The 20,095-nt window shown below is 41.0% G+C and overlaps 2 protein-coding genes across 2 annotated transcripts; both read right to left on the reverse strand.

Annotated features, from left to right (window-relative positions):
- Window positions 1–500: 500 nt before the first annotated feature.
- Window positions 501–11,522, reverse strand: dhx35 (DEAH-box helicase 35). The gene is made up of 21 exons (XM_086124846.1): window positions 11,477–11,522; window positions 11,071–11,198; window positions 10,894–10,986; window positions 9,291–9,368; window positions 9,061–9,165; window positions 8,146–8,207; window positions 7,990–8,059; window positions 7,735–7,794; window positions 5,999–6,111; window positions 5,837–5,933; window positions 4,992–5,150; window positions 4,648–4,858; window positions 4,442–4,566; window positions 3,842–3,896; window positions 3,533–3,723; window positions 3,366–3,443; window positions 3,145–3,274; window positions 2,935–3,016; window positions 2,643–2,714; window positions 2,404–2,515; window positions 501–1,657 (listed from the first exon to the last, which is right to left on the reverse strand). The coding sequence occupies exons 1-21, from the start codon at window positions 11,514–11,516 to the stop codon at window positions 1,619–1,621; spliced, it is 2,100 nt and encodes a 699-aa protein (XP_085980972.1). The 5' UTR covers window positions 11,517–11,522; the 3' UTR covers window positions 501–1,618.
- A 528-nt stretch (window positions 11,523–12,050) lies between these two features.
- On the reverse strand, window positions 12,051–15,678 carry rab5if (RAB5 interacting factor). Its single transcript, XM_086124857.1, has 4 exons — window positions 15,270–15,678; window positions 14,112–14,215; window positions 13,895–14,024; window positions 12,051–13,578 (listed from the first exon to the last, which is right to left on the reverse strand). Exons 1-4 carry the CDS (start codon window positions 15,375–15,377, stop codon window positions 13,537–13,539), a joined length of 384 nt encoding a protein of 127 aa, XP_085980983.1. The 5' UTR covers window positions 15,378–15,678; the 3' UTR covers window positions 12,051–13,536.
- Window positions 15,679–20,095: the final 4,417 nt, after the last annotated feature.

Consider the following 20,095-nt stretch of genomic DNA (forward strand, 5'->3'; position numbering starts at 1 on the left):
TAATTTGCCCAGTTTGCTGGGTGAATGTGAAATTGGAGTATACAGGCAGTATTATGCATGCCAAACAGCTATTTATACATTGTAAATATTAGGTACTTTTAAAATAATTCTCGATTAGCACTCGCAGTACGTCGATATAATCTTTATTTCTAAAATGTTATTGTACACACATGTAATAAAGTACTTTTTGTAATTCAGATGTAGCAGGCCTATTTTATATTTATGGATTTATATGTGTATCATGTGACCTTTATGGCTTGGGGCTACCTAATTTTGACCCTTTTCTTGGTCTGTCATGTGACTTCGGTGGCAGCCAAAATAAAACCATTTATTTTGCGATTCATGAAAACTACACAATGTCATTATAATAAATAACGAGTTATACAAACGCGTGCTGGAGCCTTTCTTCCCCCCAGAATGTGTCGGCAATTTGCTTTTGTGGACGACTGGCGACATCCAATGGCCAACCGCGACATTTCAATTAAAAAACGGACACCATGCTTGATCCCATTAGGTTTTATTTGAGGATGTAAGGAAGCGGGAGTGACAATTATTTATAAGGGCGATAACTCGATGAATATGCACGAGCCCATTTAACATGCAGTGTTTGGTTTACTGTACGCTGTGCTTCTTGGGCTGAGATTGGTTTTACTGAACTACAACAAATCATGCATATCTGTCTAAACTTTTGAATGCCCTGGATTAATAGCTTCTAGCCTTCTAGTAATATCATGGCAAACTTCTAATAGACTGTTCGTTGACATTTCAGCTGCAAATGGAGAAACATCTGAAGACAAAAGCATTTTTGAAGTGCACACGCACTAGTAACTAGTTACGGCACTAACCACGATGGCAAGTCGGTTTATCAACTCATTAAGTGTTGTGGAGATTCAGATGCCAAACCAAAAATGAAAAGGTTTCATAAATGCTAGTTCTTTTGAGGCTTTAGGCTACATACGAGTGCATTTAACTACAGGTTCAGTCGCCACACTAACAAACAGCACTTTGCTTGGTTTTCACAGTTTTCCAGTTCCAATGCTCGTGTGTTTTTACACAATCCATTGAGGAATGAAATGAGAAATAGGCTGATAAAAGGAAATTGGCACTAACCGGTGAAAAGGCAACACATTCTGGACTTCAGGTAGGACGTTTGCACAAAAGGTAAAGACGCTCTTCTCACAGTGTCATCACGAGACCATTTTAAGAAATGAAAAATAAATCAGAGGTCAAGTAACCAGTCACTTTCCTAAAGGCACCTAGGTTATGAGAGCAAATTAATTGAAGAAGAAAACGGTGTCAAAATGGGAGACATCCTCAAAAATGAAAAAATTTTCCCCATAATTCATCACCCAGTATTCAACGAATACAACTGCTACAAAAATAAAGCCGAGAACCAGGTACGACTGCAAGCAATCCCCGGACCTGAGCCAACTCTGACTATGTACAAAGTATGACCTCATCTCACATTCATCAGCAATCGCACTACACAGATCTAATACAAAGGAGATAACTATTCCAAAGCGAGAGCTATCGAGCATGGTCACTGTTGCGCATGTGGACATGATCAATAAATATGACATCTTTATTTACACGGACAGAGTGGAAAAGAGGAACGGGTTCAGAGGATGCGGGAACGCTTGCTGCCAAGTGAGCCATGCTGAAAGAGAAAGGGGACAACAGTAATTCTCTTAACAGGTTAGGAAAGCAAGACCAATTAAAACACTGGTGTCAAACTCGTAGCCTCGAGGCCAGATCTGGCCCGCCACAACATTTTAAGTGGCCCACAAAAGCAAATCAAGTATGTCAACTTCCATCATGTTTGCTCAATCTTACCATCCTTTTCTTGTTACAGGATTACAGTAACTTGAATAATAGTTGAATACACTTTTGATTTGAAAACGTGTTATCCATCGAGTTGTGCACTGTATATCTAATCATATGAGGAGGTGATTAAACATTCATATTGTTTCACAGTCATAACGGTTCTTCGAGGAGAAACTGGAAGTACTTTGTCCAATGTGGCCCGCGACAAAAATTTGTTTGAAACCCCTGAACTAAAATAACAGTGAGTGGCAGATGTCCACCAAGGTTTCACCTGCAAAATGAAAAGACATCATCCCAACAAAAGTACAATAGGGTATGCTGCTCTATCTCCGAATTAAAAAAAAAATAAAATTAAAAACACCAATAATTGGGGCTTTGGGGTGGCTGGAACGGATTAATGGCATTTCCATTCATTCCAATAGGGTAATTAGATTTGGGATAAAAGTGCTTTGAGTTCTAAGCATGGTCACGAGACAAACTGTACATGTATGCCAAGGCATCACTGAACAACAAATTCTATTTTACAATATAAACACACCTTTCTTAAATAAATCAAAGCATTTTCCTAGTTTGACTTACTTTCGCTTGCTTGTAGAAGTGAGGAGCCAACTCAACGAGCCAGGACGACTCCACTGCAGTCACATCTCGCATGAAGTATTTGCTTGTCTGCAGCACTTCATTGAAGACAACCCTGTGGTAGGAGAGTGTTGCCATAAAAACATATATTTCATGGACGTAAAATCAAGAGAAAAATGGAGAGAACCCCCCCCCCCCCCAATATGGTACACTATTTGTGACATCAACAAAAACGTACTAACCATTTTGGTGGCTTCTCTCCGTACAGTACAGAATTAGGGTGGATGTGAAGCTCACGATCGTCTCGTAAAGTCCTGGAAGAGAAGAAAATATTGGGGCCAAAAACTAATTCAGTAATACATAACCATGGTGCAATAATGTGCTGTGCAACATCTTCAGGAGTGCCGCAAGAAATTAACCGATTTCAGAGCAGTCCGGAAAAAAAAAAAAAAAGATGAGAAAAAACTGCTTTAGGCAGAGCACGGCGGTGGACAGTCAGAAATACAGACGAGAAAGGAACACAAGAGTGCTTACCGGTAAGAACCAGAGTGGTGAACGCGCGCTGCATTGGCAAAAAACCCAGACACGATGCACCTCAAGATCACATCCGGATCACCTGCAATGCAGCAAAAAACTGACAATGAAACATGTGGCAGAATGAGGCGAGCATGGAGGTGGGGCTGGAGGCGAGCTATGTTTGAAAATACTGTATTAAAAAGAGTTGATGCAATAAACTTGACGTACCTTCGCTGGAAGTCCACACCACCTTGAACTTGGTCATGAGGCGCCGTAGCTGCTCTCGTACCGTCACGGCACGCTGCAGACCTTTGTAATTGAGAAAATGATCCTGACACCACTTGGAGCTCTTCTGATGCTGCAGAATAGACAAGGAAAAATAGAAAGCGAAACATTCCAGACTTCCTGACCTGCCAACGACACAAACAGGAAATGTATGCTCAGTGTACCTTCGTGAAAGCTTCGTACACATTCAGCATGGTGAGGTGATCTCCTTCGGCAACAGCAAATTTCCTGTGCTGACGGGCCTGCAAGCGGAAGGTGACAGAAAAGGCTTGATGACTGAAACCGCTTCGTCAGTCGTGATCACCGATGCTATCATTGTTATTTTCCTCACGGCGGCTTTCTTTTGATTGGGCGGGACAACAAAGATATTCTGAATCTGCATCATGGCCGCAATGGTGACAATCTCCTTGGAGCAGCCAAAGTTTCCCGAGTCGAGGAGCATCTTGGCAAACATGGGGCTGAGAGGGAATTCCGCCATCCGCACGCCCATGGGATCGGTCAAACGTCCGTAATTGTCCAGGCCTATAAACAAAGAGTGAAAGGACTCTGGATATTTTCATATGCTTGCTGCCACAGAATGAGATCAAGTGCACAGTAAACACGAGGCATGCGGGCTTCCCAGTGCACGTCGGTCTCATACCTCCGAGAGCAAAAAGCAGCTCCAGAGCCTGAACCATACTCTGAGCTGGAGGAGGCTGGGCACAAAAAAACAAAACAAATCAAAAAAGGCGAAGTAGATGGCGTGGTCAATTCAATAGCTTTTAAGCTTTTTCTACACCTCACAATGGTGGCGATTTACGCATTTACACTAGCTTACTTGTTTTACTAAAGGCCTTAAAAGACATGGTTTTATGCAGTTACCATTTCTACATTTCACAATTTGCAAAAGAAAACTGCAGTTCGATGTACGTGTTTATATGGTACTGTATTACGATTTCTTATTATTCTTAATTATTTCAAGTTTAAAGTTTATGAGTCCAAATCTCAGTTTGGGTATTTCTGTGTGCATTTTTGGTTCCTCGCGCAAGTTAGGTTGGCACCAAGTTGCCAAAAAGGTGTCAATGTGAGTATTAACCATATGGAATTCAAAATAAACAAAAAAAAAAAGAGTACCGTAACTGATGAACAGTATTTGGAATCTTGCAATTTATAAAACTCTTACGAGAAGGTTCTCATGTCTTTTATGTTTGAAATCAAATGATTCCGCTTCCTGGTGGAGCAACTTGGGTTTTCTACTCACCGACAGGAAACTGAAGCGCAGAACATTGTCAATGCCCAAAGCTTTGAGCTGCAAAATGACTGGGGCCAAGTTGGTGCGCTGCATCTCTGGCACAGTAGAGGCAGGCAGTTTCTCAAAGTCCTCCTCTGATGAAAAGAAGAAGCATGTTATCGACGCATGACCTAAGACAACGAACTATATATTCTTCTTTTCCTGTAAAGACACACCCGTGTAGAGCCTGAAGCATTTCCCAGGTCGGTTCCGGCCAGCTCTCCCTGCCCTCTGGCTGGCTGAAGCCTTGGAGATGGGCGTCACCACCAGTGACTCAATGGCAGTGTTAGGATTATACGCGCGGAGCTTCACAAAAGCACAGTCGATGACATAAACGATACCGTTGATGGTGATGGATGTCTCGGCTATGTTCGTGGCCACCACGACCTGGAGGAAGCAAAACACATTCAAGAAGTAAAAGACATTCAGAACTACAGCATGTTCTGTAATACTACAAGCAAAGAAATCAACCAGTTATTGCATCCATGCACAAACTTGCAGTCTTTTGCAGCATATTTACTTTGCGAACCGTGGCTGGCACCCGCTCAAAGACCTTCATCTGCTCGGCGTAAGGTAAACCGGAATACATTGGCAAAATTCTCAGGTGTTTCTTCATGCCCTGTCGTGACAGAGACCGGGCCTGGTCCTGCAGAAGGGAAACCGCCTTCTCCACCTCTTCCTAAGAGAACGTACCCAAAGCATGACAATGGCAATATGCTGGGGGGGGGAGGACTGCGTGTAAAAGCCACAATATAAATTGGACTCAGTGTTAACTACAACTGAACTGTACTTGAGCAGTGATTCTTTTGTGGACCACTAGCGTGAGCTTGCATGCTACAACTGGTACTTTGAGAATGACTGCTCACTTATAAAAACATACAGTAGTATCATAATTAAATCTAATGTAAACTATTAAACAGTCCGTGAAGCAATATAATTCAGTGGCCGTTGTACGGTTCATTATGGTGTGCGCACCTTGACCACAGGGTGGCAGTATAATAAATACAAACAAAATGTTTATGCAATTTTAATTTTTATACATAATTAATATGTATGTAAATGTAAAATTTAATGAAGAAACTGAAGAAAACTACTGGAAATAAGGTGCAATAATATTAGTCGGGGTTTTTTTTGTAGATGTCTGCATGTGCTGTTACCACTTAAGTTCAAACATAAGTTGTTAAAGGATTTATAATTACCACAACGAAAGACACTAGTTACGCTCGCCTGTCTATGGCGTTTTGCGTTGTGCGTGAGCATTAAGCAAGTGAATTGATCCAAACGGAGTTCATGTGGTTTGGTTAAATACCCAACGTGTACGCCAAAGTATCGCTGTGAGTGGAATTAAGAAACAAAGCCTCAAACCTGCCCGGTAAGGAACACCAGCACATCTCCAGTATCATCCGCCTCGTGTATTTTAACCACCGTCTCCACTGTGGCCTTCACATAGTCGGGTACAGGACTGGGAACCAGATAGAGAGACTTCAGTATAAAGAGTCAAGTCTGAAGATTGTACAGTGTCATTACCTGATCGTGTAGAAAATATCCACTGGGAAGGTGCGGCCCTCCACAGTTAGGATGCCACACGTGTCCTTGTTGGGATCTCCAGACTCATTCAGGTTGAAAAACTCGTGGAATTTCTTCGGGAAACAGGAATCGCATGGTTAGCGAGACAAAAATTCCTTTTTGACCTTGTTTGAAACAGAAAACAATTGATTGTGGATGGCACAATCCACATAGGTTGAATCGAGGGCAACTGGTTGAGGTACTTGCAGTCAAAAGGATGTTTTATTTACGAGGCACATGATCTGTCTGTGCTTTAGAAAGTGCAATTAACTAGCGTGGATTTGACACATTTTTAGAACCTATTGTGTTAAAGAATCTTAATCCTTTCATAAGCTGTCTAACATATGACACCAAATGTGGCTGAGGTCACTAGTTGCGCAACAATCATTTTTTTCCATCTGACCAACTGAAATTTGCAGGTAATATAAGTAATATGTATGCCTCTATCCGCTGATGAACATACAGTTTTTTTTTTCTTTTTCAGTGATTATTAAATGTCCAAACAATAAATAAGACAGAAAAACAAACAGAAATGTGTGCTGGTTTTCACTTGTGTAGCTTTGGGAGACTTAATGTTGATAATTTAAACACGGCTAAAAATGTCTGCTGCAATAATTATTTTCATGTTCAACACCTAAGGTACTATGCAATTTGATTTAATTGCAATCAAATCTTTCATTAGTTTGTATTTATTTATTTAATCTCTTCCACTGCCTAATATTTTGAATTTGAAGTTCCTTGTTTTGACATCTTTGGTTCCACAGGTCTGTTGTGGTCAGGTCCAAAATGATATATATATATTTTTTTTTTAATGTAGACATATATACAGTATATTATATACTGTATATACAGTATATATATATTTTTTTATGTAGACATAAATGGAGAATGACCGAGCGAAGATCCTGTGGGACTTCCAGATCCAGACTGACAAGATGGTAATGGCGAACCAACCAGATATCGTGATCATAGATAAAGGGCAGAGGAAAGCCGTTGTAGTGGATGTAGCGGTCCCAAGTGATGGAAACATCAGAAAGAAGGAACACGAGAAACTGGAGAAATACCAAGGGCTCAGAGAGGAGCTGGAGAGAGCCTGGAAGGTAAAGGTGACAGTCGTGCCTGTGGTGGTCGGAGCACTCGGGGCAGTGAGCCCCAAACTAGATGAGTGGTTGCAACAGATCCCGGGAACAACATCGGACATCTCAGTCCAGAAATGTGCAGTGCTGGGAACAGCAAGGATACTGCGCAGAACCCTCAAGCTTCCTGGCCTCTGGTAGAGGACCCGAGCTGAATGAGGGACGGACACCACCCGAGGGGTGAGACGAGGAATTTTATATATATATATATATATATATATATATATGCACACACACTTTTTTTTTTTTTTTGGAGTACCGAGCCAGAACTTTGGCCCTGTGACAATACTGCTTGCAAATCATCGATTCACTATCAAGGGCACATTGGCAGAGGGGAGCTGGGAAGCGAACACACCATTCAGTCTACCCCCGAGGCACAGCTCTGTATCTGTAACGTACATCCCAATCCGACTGAGTAACATATGTAGACAACATTGACATTTCAGCTGACATTGATTGAACACTACATTGTATCGCATTGTCAGTACAATGAAATCTGACCTGGCAATGACTTTTTTTTCACTATTCCAGCCTCTCACATCATCTTAATGAGGCAGTTACCTTGGCATCTAGAGTGGCAGATGCCACAATCAGCCGCAGGTCTCGACGTTTCTTCTGGATCTGATCAAGAAAAAAATTCGCAAGGCTCATGAAAGTGGAATAAGAGGAAAGCCCCCAGACTGCTTGCCACAAAGTTTCAATACTAGTCATAAAATTTTAAAAATCAAAGGCAGGGGCAATAGGGTTCCCACATGAAACATACTAGCAATGAAAACCAGTTTGACACCCCTGACTTATATTTTGAACTTGTGGTACCTTCTTTAGCAGGCCGATGGCTATGTCTGTGTACAGGGTTCTCTCGTGCGCTTCATCCAGCATCAGGACACTGCGAAAGACGGACACCAAAGCAGAAAACATTACAGCTACGAGGAGCCACTAAAGCAGGTCAACTTTGCGGTTTCATGGCACTACCTGTATTTTTTAAGCAGCGGATCGGCCATCATCTCCCGGACTAATATTCCATCTGTCAGGAACTGAAGCCCACAGACATAGGAAGAGATCAACGTTGTGTTATTACGTTATGTGTGCACTATTCAGTTGTGCCTTGAGAATAGGTAAGTTTAATTGGTCAAAACAATCAAATATCAAATCCTCTATCCCCATTGGAATGAATGGAGATGCCATTAATTCATTCTAGCCTTACCCCCAAAAACAAGAAAAATTGTCATTTGCATTAGTGTATTTGTATTTGTATAAGGGAAAGCATCGCTCCATAATATGACAGATTACTTCACAAAAACACATGGTAATGACATAATTAAATAGAATGCAAAATAAAAATTTTAACACATTTTATCAAACGACTGGCCATTGTGCTGCTCCTCCTGGTGTGCATACATTGGCCATCTGGGGGCAGTATAAGAGACAGACACATATACTGTTAAGACGTCAACTCCCCTCAGCTCATCAGCAAGGCCAGTAATATGTTTTCTTATTTGTCGAGGATAAAGAATATATCACTGAGTACTGTTGTATTGTCTGCCCTTATGTGCTACTGCACCTTTTGTGTTCAAGCCATTGCTTTAAGGCTAATAGCACTGCAACGTAGATGCTATTTAATAATAATAATAATAATAATACATTTTATTTATAAGCGTCTTTCAAGACACCCAAGGACACTTTACAATGTTATCAGAATCAGAATCATCTTTATTGGCCAAGTATGTAGAACACACAAGGAATTTGTCTCCGGTATAACACGCTGCATTAGTATCATCGTAAACAACAAATCATTGAACCATTTTAGAGTAACCAGTAGCAGTATTAAGTCTCTCGTATTTCAAGGCACCCCTGCATAAAAACAGTTTGCCATGTGTTTGCGAATACCTTGATCCTTGTGGCTTGGGGGTCAGAGCAGTCGTCAAATCGAATGGTGTAGCCCACCTCATGTCCTAACCGGGCGGCTCTCTCTTCTGCAACGCGGCTAGCCACCTAATGACAAGGAAGAGGAAAAGTGCTTGAAGCGGCCGCGTCCTTGAGTGTTGAACTGATTTTCCTTGAGTGAAAGGACTTTGAGAAAGAAAGGGCAAACTATGGGACATCTGCAGAGCTCTTACAGAGATAGCAGCCACACGTCGAGGCTGTGTCACTCCAATCACCCTCCCCTCGGCCGCCCAGCCAGCTTCCAGCAGGTACTGAGGGGAGATAAATTCAGAAAGATAGCGGCAGAATGAGCATAGTAGAATGACATCAATGTTGCAGGAGCGCTGACGCAACACAAACCCAGACCACACCACAGAGAAGAGGTCAGGTTGAGTTCAAGTCACAATTGAGGACATCACCGCTCAGCTGATTTGGAACAGTGCTCACATTCTATTCTGTACTTAAGTAAAAGTTCAGATACCCATTTTAAATAAATACATACAGTACGTATTTTTAAGAGGCTGGTCAAAGTAAAGATACTGATTCTATTCCAGTGTCAAAGAGAAAAAGAAAATGCCGTCCCCTTTTTTCTACCTGACCCCAAGATTTCAATCAATCGAGATCTCAATCAGACTTTACCTCTCTATATTTTTTAAGGCATGTTGGTATCCATAGAAAAAAGTAACAAGCCTTTTCTTGACAAAGTAGGAAGTGTGTATACTGTATAGTGGTGCTTTGACATATTAATTTAATTCGTTCCATAACCATGTTCACGACTCAAAACATTTACATCTTAAATCATCTTTCCCCACTGAAGGGAACTGCCATTAATCCATTCAAGCCTCCCCCTCAAAAAACATGTATTTGTTTTTTTTAAAGGAAAAATAGCACTCTATAATATTGTAGTTTATAAAAACAAAATAACAATTAAATAGAACATAATGACTTAAACAGTTTATGCATCTTGATGTAATGCTGCAATCCAATTCAGTATGCTGCTCCTTCTCATGTGCCCACCTTGGCCGCTGGGAAGTAGCATTGTGTGATACTTTTATGTAGACATAAATGAAGAACAGGCCTCGACGACAACTCAAAAAGTTCGGATTAGTTATTTTTCATACAGGATAAAGAATATACATGATGTCAGTGAGTATTGTATGAGGGTCATTCAATAAATAAGGTGCATTTTTCAGTTTAAGGACATCTAATACAGATGGAAGCTGACTTTCTTTTCAACATAGTCTCCCAGCACTGGCACACACTTTTCCCATCTGTGCAAAAGCATATTTCCTTCAGCGTAAAAATATTTCAATCGATGTATCATAGTCGCTCACAACACTTTTGACTTCATCGTCACTTTCAAACTTCATGACAACTGCTGTGAACTGCTGAGGCAGGTCAAGAAAGACACAACGAACAAACGCAGGGGTCATCAGTCAGAAGGAGTCATCTTGCATCATGACAACGCAAGGCCTCACACAGCAGCCCAAACTGTGTTGACCATCAACGAGCTAGGCTGAGAACTGCTTCCTCTTCATGTGTTGCTTGTATTTTAAGTGTGCACTCACACATACAAGCAAATAATAATAATTGGCCAAATGATGGCTCGTACCTCGAAAAACTCCTAGGTCCGGTCACTCATATTCCAAGCTTGCAGAGCAACTGTCAAATCAAATGGTGTAGCCCACCTCATGACTCCCTCCCTTTTCTCTCTCAGCATGTCGACTCATTGAATAATAAATCAAAACTAACGCATTGTTTTGCATCACTTCTATGTTGTAAAAATGTTGCACAAACCTGGGGGATCTGTGTCGTCTTCCCACATCCAGTTTCCCCAACTATGATGACAGTCTGATAGCTTTCTACCAAGTACAGGATGTTGTTTCTGTGCTGGAAAGACAATCAGTTGGTCCATGATGAGCTCGCTGTGCCTTGAGACAGAGATAAAGACATGTAATAAGGTCTTAGGGCCACCTTGAAAACGGGGAGCTTCTGTCTCTGTTTCTCGATGGAGAGTGAAATGAAAGGATTGAAGACGACGGTGGAACCGCTGGTCTCGGTGTTTAGTTCACGTTCTTCGGAGATCCCAGGTGCCTCGGCCCCTGAACACCCAAGAAACGAACAAGGAATTGACGAAACCAATGCATGCAGTGCAAACGCATCACCAGAGGAACGACAGATAACTCGCGACTGTACTTTACACCCCGTATTTTAATTTGAAAAGCGACTCCCCGAGAATTAGCTGCACATACTGCATACATTCCGGATTGAGGCATAAGACCCCGCAACGGCTGAGTGGCTTGTAAAGCTGACAAGCGAGTGAATTTGGAACCAAACATACTAAAAACGATGCCAATCAACACACACTTAACTAACGTACCCGGCTTCCAAAATTTCATCGTGGAACGCGTGCCCGCCATCTTGGAACCGACGTCACAACGTATTGCTCTTTGGTGACGTCACTGCCAAGCTTCGCTTTGCCCGGAAGCGTCTTCCATTTCATTTGGTTTCGAGGCATTCAGGTTTTCAAATAATTGTCACGGAAATCAATTAAGTCCCTCCCCGTACTTTGTTTCTCTTCTTTTTAATTCGTTCACTGCCCAAGAGAACTGGAACTACAGTACTGATTTTATTTGTACAATAATTAATCACAAAGTCTTTGAAATGGGGAAAAGCAACAAAATTCCAACCCTCAAAAATCAGTTTTCAGGTATTCCATTAAAAATATTTGTTCAAAGAATGGAGCATTTCACAACAGTTCTGTGAAAAGTATGAGGTATCCTCCTTTTTAAAATTCACCACCCAGGGACAACGAAAATAGTTTGGGAAAATTTCCGTTCCATCCGCACAGTCTCAATTGTGCCTTTTCTGTTATAAAAATAGTCGCTGAACAGTCGATGCTTTTTGATCCCAGTCATTTATGTAAACAATGGGTAAAAATAAAACAGACAAAATCATTGAAAATGGAGGCCAAATGAAGCCCATGTTTAATCATTCCCAAAAGATTTGATCAGAAAACAGGATCGGTTCAACCACAATCTGCATGCATATATATATATATATATATATATATATATATATATATATATATATATATATATATATATGCACGCTAACAGTTTCATTACAACTTTGTCAGAACTGAGATCAAAAGTTCTCAACTATAAAATACTGAGCAATGTTACATCCTGTGAGAGGTAACGCAAGTACATAGATTTGGGTTTGACGACAGGTTCGCTCAACAGAATTTACAAAATACCTTAAATTTCAAAACAAGAAGTAAGATTGATCTGCAAGCTACATTAAATTATTTCTATGCCCTCCTTTGCTAGTCATTGATAAATGACACACTGAGATATACGAACAGTTTGTCTTGGTGTGCACAGGCCAAGTTTAGCTCACAAAAATGAACAGTTTCCTCCTCACTGGATGGACAGATTGTGATTAATATACTGTATAGGCAGATGGATCGAGGCTGGTAGAATAAGTAAAGGAATACTAAAATGCAGCCACTATTAAAACCATACACACTTGAAGCAGATGGTAAACATCAACTTACTGCAGTCCAACTGAAATTTTTGATCAATTCAAATAGACAAGACAATTGACAAAAAAAATACAATCTAGCAATTAAATTGCAAAGGCATAATCCGAGGTGTGTCGGTACAGATGTCACGAAAGACATATTTCAAAACCACCTTGAAAGGGAAGGGATCCTATGATGTTAACTTGGTTCAGCGCACAAGGAATGGCTCAAGGTGTGGTAGGAAAACGCAACTGCTCACAATGCCCTGAACATCTGACAGTTCCTGCCCATGAAGACAGTAGTCATGCAACATGAATTTGAAATATCCTTTGTGACACCAGTCCTGTGATGTTTTCTGACACACTTGGTATGACAGTACAAAAAAAACAGTAAAACAGTATCAATATCAATGCATTCGACCGGTGTGATTTATCCTAAAAGCAACAAATAGCATCAACATTACCCGAGTGACGGTCAGGTAGAAAATGAGCTGTATTATGTGCACCTGAGGGACCAGCATGGGAGTTGAACCGGTACAATGAACTGAATATATTGTACTAACAGATGCCAATATGCATGTTCCCCAGCAGATAGGTCTGTCAAAAGAATAGCATCTATACTCCATTTCCTATCAAGGCTTTGATTCATTTGAAATTGAACCAGAGCCACAATTTTTTAAAAACGTTTTGTCAGACATGGTGACTACGACACAAATGCGAAGGTTTGTCACCCGTAAAATGTAGCCCAGCGACAACAGAAACTGATTAAATCATGTCCATCTTCAACCAATTACTTCCATTATGTAGTGCACACTGGGGAGTCATACTGTTTGTGGCCACATTAGCACGCTTTCAGCCAGAGAGTTCCTGCTTCTTGACACAAATGTTCATATAAATTGTTGGGTGGAATAGCTTTCAGTCAAAGTGTAGGGCTGTGTAAAAGATAATCCACACCACCTGAGAAAGACAAACAATGGGAGATATTAATTATTGAGCCGAGTCCAATAATGGCAAGCTTAAACTGTTGATTCATACGCACAAGAACAACAATTTCCATCTCTCGATCATGAATATATTTTGTTATACTGTATAGTATACTGAAAGTAAGGTATTGTCAGTAGGACTGTAACCACCTAAATCCCATTTTATCAGACACATTTTTTTAATCACACTAAATAAATAATCCTTCTTTTATAAAACAAAGCACAACTTTTACAAGCCTAAAAGATGTTTTTCAGGTGTTCTACGCATGCATCATGAAATATTCCCCAACCAGAAACAGAGCAAAAGATGTCATGAAGCCTTCTTTGGTGAGCTCCCACGTTCCACCGTATTCTTCCTCATCTATCTGTTGAAAGCTGCTGAAGTATACATAGAGGACGCCCGCGTTGATGACACAGAATCTAATGAGGCAAAAACATAATGAGAAAATTAGCCCGCAGCATCAAGCTGATGAAAAATGAAGAAAAGACAGGTTGAATAATGCTTACATGGCTATTCCCAGAAATCCTTTTAGTGGGGCGACTCCCCAGATGACACCAAGGATCACTGCAATGATTTGCCGGAGCCAGTAAATCACATCTAAAAACTCATCCTTCAAAGATTCAGAGAAGAAAAATTAATGGGGCATTATCAGTTAAATCCCTGCAACACATCACCATGTGCATGTTTTGTTTCTCACTGTCTGTTATATTAACATGTTTTGTTTCCTGAAGTCGTAGACGTTCGCTAATAATACTTAATTGGTTTGAAATGCTGCAGCTCGCCGATGAACCGAAACACATAAGAGGGAGCAAACACCTCCTATTCTGTCCGTCCTCTATTGGCTCCCTCTGCATAAGAATTCATTTTAATATTCTGCTGTTTGCTTGCAAATCTCAAAAAGGTCTCCTCCCACCTTAGCTCTCTGAGTTGCTACATCCCAACACTCCTGCCAGATGCATCATGCATCCTAAGACATAGAGGGACCCAAGTCTAAGCGGACACTCAGAGGGGATCGAGCTTTTTCTATTGCTTATTCCCAAACTTTACAATGACGTACAGGTGCACATTAGAAAAGGAAAGGCCTCCCTCAATGTCCATTTTTTAGAAAACACCTGACACCCAATTTCTATTCCTTATCTGTCAACACAGCAGAAGACTGCCCTTATTTGAGTGTTTTCTGTGTTTTTAGCCGTTTTATTGTTTTTAAAGGTGCTCGATAAATAAAGATGAATTAAGTTACATTGCAGCAACACAATATTTACAGCAGCCTGTTTATATCTCGTTGCATATTCAAATATTACTTTATTGTACTAGATTTACACACTCCATCACAATCCGTTTCTAGATTACGAACTGGACTTTTTTTTTGGTTTTGTCTTTGGGTTTAAAAAAAGATTCAGATGTCAAAATGATGATATATATTATTATTTTTATATGTCAAAAATATTTTGACACTTTGAGAATGCAAAACTAAATATGCATTCAGAAAATTCTAAAATGTTCATTTAGATTGGCTAATCTGAGTCGATTATGAACGATTTGAACATCACCACCAAATCACTATCATCCGCCTTTGATACAATGGACAACAAACCAGGTGTTTTACGCAAAACAAAAGCCGTCAATACGACTGGTTACGTTTTTTTAAAGCGCTGCTGACTGACCTTCTCCTCCCAAACTGCATTGCTGTTGAACGCTTTGCTCCATGTGGACTGTTTGACACCCCCATTCAGCAGATGACTTTCTTCTTTCCGCTTTGAGCTGCTCGTCATTCTTTACAGCTTCTGTACCTCACCCACGTCGAATAACAAAAAATACAAACTAAAGGCACCTTAAAGTAAATATAAGTATCTGGCACGGAGTAAATGCGATTGGTGTTGGGCTGTATAGGAAGGTTTTAAGAGTTAGGACAGTCCGCTGATCTGACAGATTTCAGACGCTTGACTCTAAAGGCCGACTGAGCATGCGCACTGTAGGTTGACCCCAGCTGGAGTTAGCCAATCAGAGATGGCGACGTCCTTGCGTTTCTATTGCCATAAAGGTCCAGAAAATCTACAGCGACACCAAGTGGTCAATAAATGTAAACCTATTCTAGTCACACGAACGCGCTTACGAGTTATTACATCTTTTCCAACAAATAAAGGAATGAATGCATTCTGTTTACCAAAATATTTAATTTAAAGAGCAACACTGACTTCCTCAGGTCTAACTTATTGCAGTTGTTGATAGGGATGCCCTGAAACCAGGACCGATTCTGCACCTCTCTGTACTCATATGCGGACACAAGAAAGAAAATGCTCCAATACCACAACACCAACACCACTTTACCAGCCTGATATATACTTTTGTGGTGGGGGTGGAGTCAGAGCCAGCCGTCAACTGTCAAGTCAAGTCAAATCAACTGTATTTATAGAGCACGTTCAAACAGCCATCGCTGCATACAAAGTGCTGTACATGGAGCAATTTAACATGCACAATAAACAGTAAGACAAATCGGTAATAAAGACGGTAGAAAGCACCAAACAGTAAAACCAAGTACAAATCGAAGTCATGCTGAGTCGAATGCCAAAGAATACAAGTGAGTTTTGAGGAGGGTTTTGAAGATGGGCAGCGAGGAGGCTTGCCGAATGTTCAGTGGGAGGTCATTCCAGAGAGAGGGACAGCAACAGAAAAGGCTCGATCCCCTCTGAGCCTCAGTGTAGTTCTTGGTACTTCTAATAATGTCTGGTCCGCAGACCTGAGGCGCCGGGCAGGTGTGTAGGGGCGGATGAGCTCAGAGAGGTAAGGTGGCGCGAGATTATTCAGAGATTTGAAAACAAATAAGAGGATCTTGAAAATAACTCTAAAATGTATGGGGAGCCAGTGAAGGGATGCCAGAGTAGGAGTTATGTGTCTGCAAATACTTTAAGGCAGGGATCGTCAACATGATGCTCACGATCAGCAGGTAGCCCCAAGGGCCATATGATTAACCTGCGGGGATGTTTGAAAAATACAGTAGCTCCCCAGTGACATTTTCCTAATATTATTGTGTGTTGATCTTCTGCACCAAAAATAAAAGAGTGCCACCTACCTTAGTTTTCTCTAACTTTTCTCTGTTGGATATGTTTTTTAATCATACTTGGATTGGTGGAAATTTAGAAATGACAGTGTTGGAGGAGGGGAGGAGGGACTAGTACATCTACAATATCATTGTTGTTGTGTATGACCAAACTGTTAGTGGAAAAAAAACTGTTGTAGATGTCCATCCTACCAGGTGAATGGCAGTGGCCTCACCCTCTGCACGCCCCTGGTTTAAAGCCCTAATTTGAAATCCTAACCCCAGTTTAAAAACCTGCTTTGAAACACAAACCCAAATTTGAAATCCTAACCCCAGTTCAAAACCCGACTTTGAAACACTAAGGCTGGTTTAAAACCCTAATTTGAAATCGTTATACTAGTTTAAAACCGTACTTTGAAACCCAAACACTAGTTTAAAACCTTAATTTGAAATCCTAATCCTAGTTTCAAACCATGCTTTCAAATTCTAACCAAAGTTTGAAAACCTAATTTCAAGATACATTTTATACCCTTTGTTATTATTATTACTACCCCTTTACATATTTTGTACCCTACTTTTTATGACACTTTACTTACTTTATTGATTTAAATATAATGGTAGCTTGTGTAAAGTTATATTAAGTAAAATTCAAGTGTGCCATTTGAGGTTTACTCTTTTACATATCATTGATAAAACATTAAAAAGTAATTCCTTATCACCAATATGCTGCGAACAAAACACATTACAATTGTTAAATGGACAACTATTGTGTGGAGTTTGCATGTTCTCCCCGGGCCTGTGTGGGTTTTGTCTGCGTATATGCATATCAGGTTAATGGTACATTCTAAATTGTGCACCGGCGTGAGTGTGAGCGTGGCAGGTTGTTCGTCTCTGTGTGCCCTGCGATTGTCTGGCAACCAGCTCTGGGTGTAGCCCGCCTACTGGCCGAAGACAGCTGGGATAGGCTCCAGCAGCCCGCGACGATCAGGTAATGGATAGATGGATGGATGAATCAGCACTGTGTTGAATAAAAATTGTCTGGTATTGCCCATCACTACGATGTGATAAATATCTGGTATGTATTTTGGAATTTGGGCTGCCTACCATTGTTTACTTCGAAGCGGGCACATGTAATACCTTATAATGAAGTAGATCATCCAAACAAGAAAATAAGCAAATATTAGAATTTCATTAGGCTGTGTTTACCTAATAATCTGGCAATGGGGCTATTTGGATAGGTGATGAGTTGAACAAAACAAGGAACTGTTTTCAACACCAATGTTAGTTTGATCATTTTAGGTGCGCACACAGCACACTATATTAACAGTTGAACAAGAACTCATCATCCCTTAGGCTACCAAACTTCGAAGTTCCGTGATATTTAAGGAGGTTAACTTGCAAATGTAATCGGAAACATGCCTCAATGTAAAACATACTGGCTACTTAATTTGATGCTCAGGCGTGGTTTCATTTACATACCCTACCACCACTGACAAACACCAAAAACCTGCTCCCGGTTTGCATCCTTGCCTAAGTGCTTGCCGATTTTCCTCAGAAGAGTAATATGACCCACTGAGGCACTACTTGCAGTGTTTTGAGCTTTTGATGCATTTCATCACAGTCATATTGAAGATTACAATCTCAAATGGTTCGATTCTTTTTTTCTCCCGCAGTTGTATTTCGTTTTCTAGGCCACTGGTTCTCAAACTGTCCCGCAGCCCCCAGCTTGGGGGTCCACAAAATAATTTGCAATAAATTGTCGTATCATTTTTAAAAAGTGCTTGTTTTAGGAATGTAGACTGTTTTTTTCAGCCAACTGGCAACTAAATGTGTTTTGTTTAAACTATAGTCTGACATCCATCCATCCATTTTCTCAGCCGCTTTATCCTCACAAGGGTCGCGGGGGTGCTGGAGCCTATCCCAGCTGTCATTGGGCAGTAGGCAGGGGACACCCTGAACCGGTTGCCAGCCAATCGGAGGGGACACAGAGACGAGTAATTTAGTAATTTAGAGTGTTCAATTCGCCTGCCATGCACGTTTTTGGAATGTGGGAAGAAACCGGAGTACCCGGAGAAAACCCACGCAGGCCCGGGGAGAACATGCAAGCTCCACACAGGAAGGCCCGAAGTTGGAACTGAACCCAGTGCCTCTGCACTGTGAGGTCGACGTACTAACCACTGGACCAACAGAATCTGATATGGGTTTTTTATTTTTTTAGAACAAACAGCATGACATTAGGGGAATCACGTTTATTTTGGGAATACAGTTATTAAAATATTACGTTCTTTCCTTGTTATACATTGAATTAGGTGTCATATTATTGCAACTTTATCTTGGAAAGATATGACTTTGTTTTTCACACACTTTTTATCCTAACAAAATATGTATTTAAGATTTTTTTTCTATTAAAAACTGTATGTATTTATTTTGGGGAAGATGATTAATTTTTTATATGACTCTAGAGTATTGTTATTGCATTACACCTTTTTTTTCGAAAAAAACAAGAATTTATCATAGGATTATGACTTATTAATACTTTTTCCACCATTAATATGGCCAACAAGCTGTACAACGCAAACATTTTTTATGTATCTCTCTTTGAGAGTGAGGTTAGAAGGAAAAACTGAAATAATGTAGTGAGGCCCAGTAGGTGACTGCTTAACGCGTCGGCCTCACAGTGCAGAGGTGCAGGGTTCGATTCCAGCTCCAGCCTTCCTGTGTGGGGTTTTCATGTTCTCCCCTTACCTGCGTGGATTTTCTCCGGGTACTGCGGTTTCCTCCCACATTCCAAAAACATGCGTGACAGGTTAATGGAACATTCTATATTGTCCCTAGGTGTGAGTGTGAGCACAGATGGTTGTTCGTCTATGTGTGCCCTGCGATTGGCTGGCAACCGGTTCAAGGTGTCCCCGGCCTACTACCCGAAGACAGCTGGGATAGGCTCCAGCATGCCCCGCGATCCTTGTGTGGATAAAGCGTATCGGAAAATGGATGGATGGATGGGTGATTCTGTGGTGCACCTTTCCCGCTGTTTCCACACGGTTGCATTACACTGAGGCAATTTGGTGCTCTGCCACCAAACATTCATATTGACCATCAAGCCAAATGTGTTGATGGTAAAGGGCAGCCAGGATAGGCTCCAGCACCCCCGCGACCCTTGTGAGGATAAAGCGGCTGAGAAAATGGATGGATGGAAGGATGAAATAATGTAGTTGCCCAAGTGTGTGCACCCTCATGTGATTGAGATGTGGCTGAGCTCAACATGAATCAATCACATTCAAACAGGTGTCAGAACACACTTGTCACAATTTTAAGTGCCTCTTCAGGAATTCAATGTCCACACAACAAAAAGAAAGTGCTGTATTGTGTCCAAACTCCGTTACAGAGGTCTGCAAAGTCATTTTGCCTTTCGCTGATATTGCTTGAACCTGTAATTCAATTACAGGTATCTGC

This window comes from Hippocampus guttulatus, chromosome 1, assembly GCF_054856545.1.
Source record: "Hippocampus guttulatus isolate MCC_2025c chromosome 1, RoL_Hgut_1.0, whole genome shotgun sequence".
NCBI lineage: Eukaryota > Metazoa > Chordata > Actinopteri > Syngnathiformes > Syngnathidae > Hippocampus > Hippocampus guttulatus.

Coding starts and splice junctions, on each gene's coding strand:
- dhx35 (XM_086124846.1), bottom strand. CDS start 11,516: ATGGCGGGCACGCGTTCCACGATGAAATTTTGGAAGCCGG. Junction 9,369..10,893: donor AGACGACACAGATCCCCCAG/GTTTGTGCAACA, acceptor ATCTCCCCTCAG/TACCTGCTGGAAGCTGGCTG. Junction 5,151..5,836: donor TGGTGTTCCTTACCGGGCAG/GTTTGAGGCTTT, acceptor ACGTTCTCTTAG/GAAGAGGTGGAGAAGGCGGT.
- rab5if (XM_086124857.1), bottom strand. CDS start 15,377: ATGACGAGCAGCTCAAAGCGGAAAGAAGAAAGTCATCTGCTGAATGGG. Junction 14,216..15,269: donor ATGCAGTTTGGGAGGAGAAG/GTCAGTCAGCAG, acceptor GAATCTTTGAAG/GATGAGTTTTTAGATGTGAT. Junction 14,025..14,111: donor GGATTTCTGGGAATAGCCAT/GTAAGCATTATT, acceptor TTGCCTCATTAG/ATTCTGTGTCATCAACGCGG.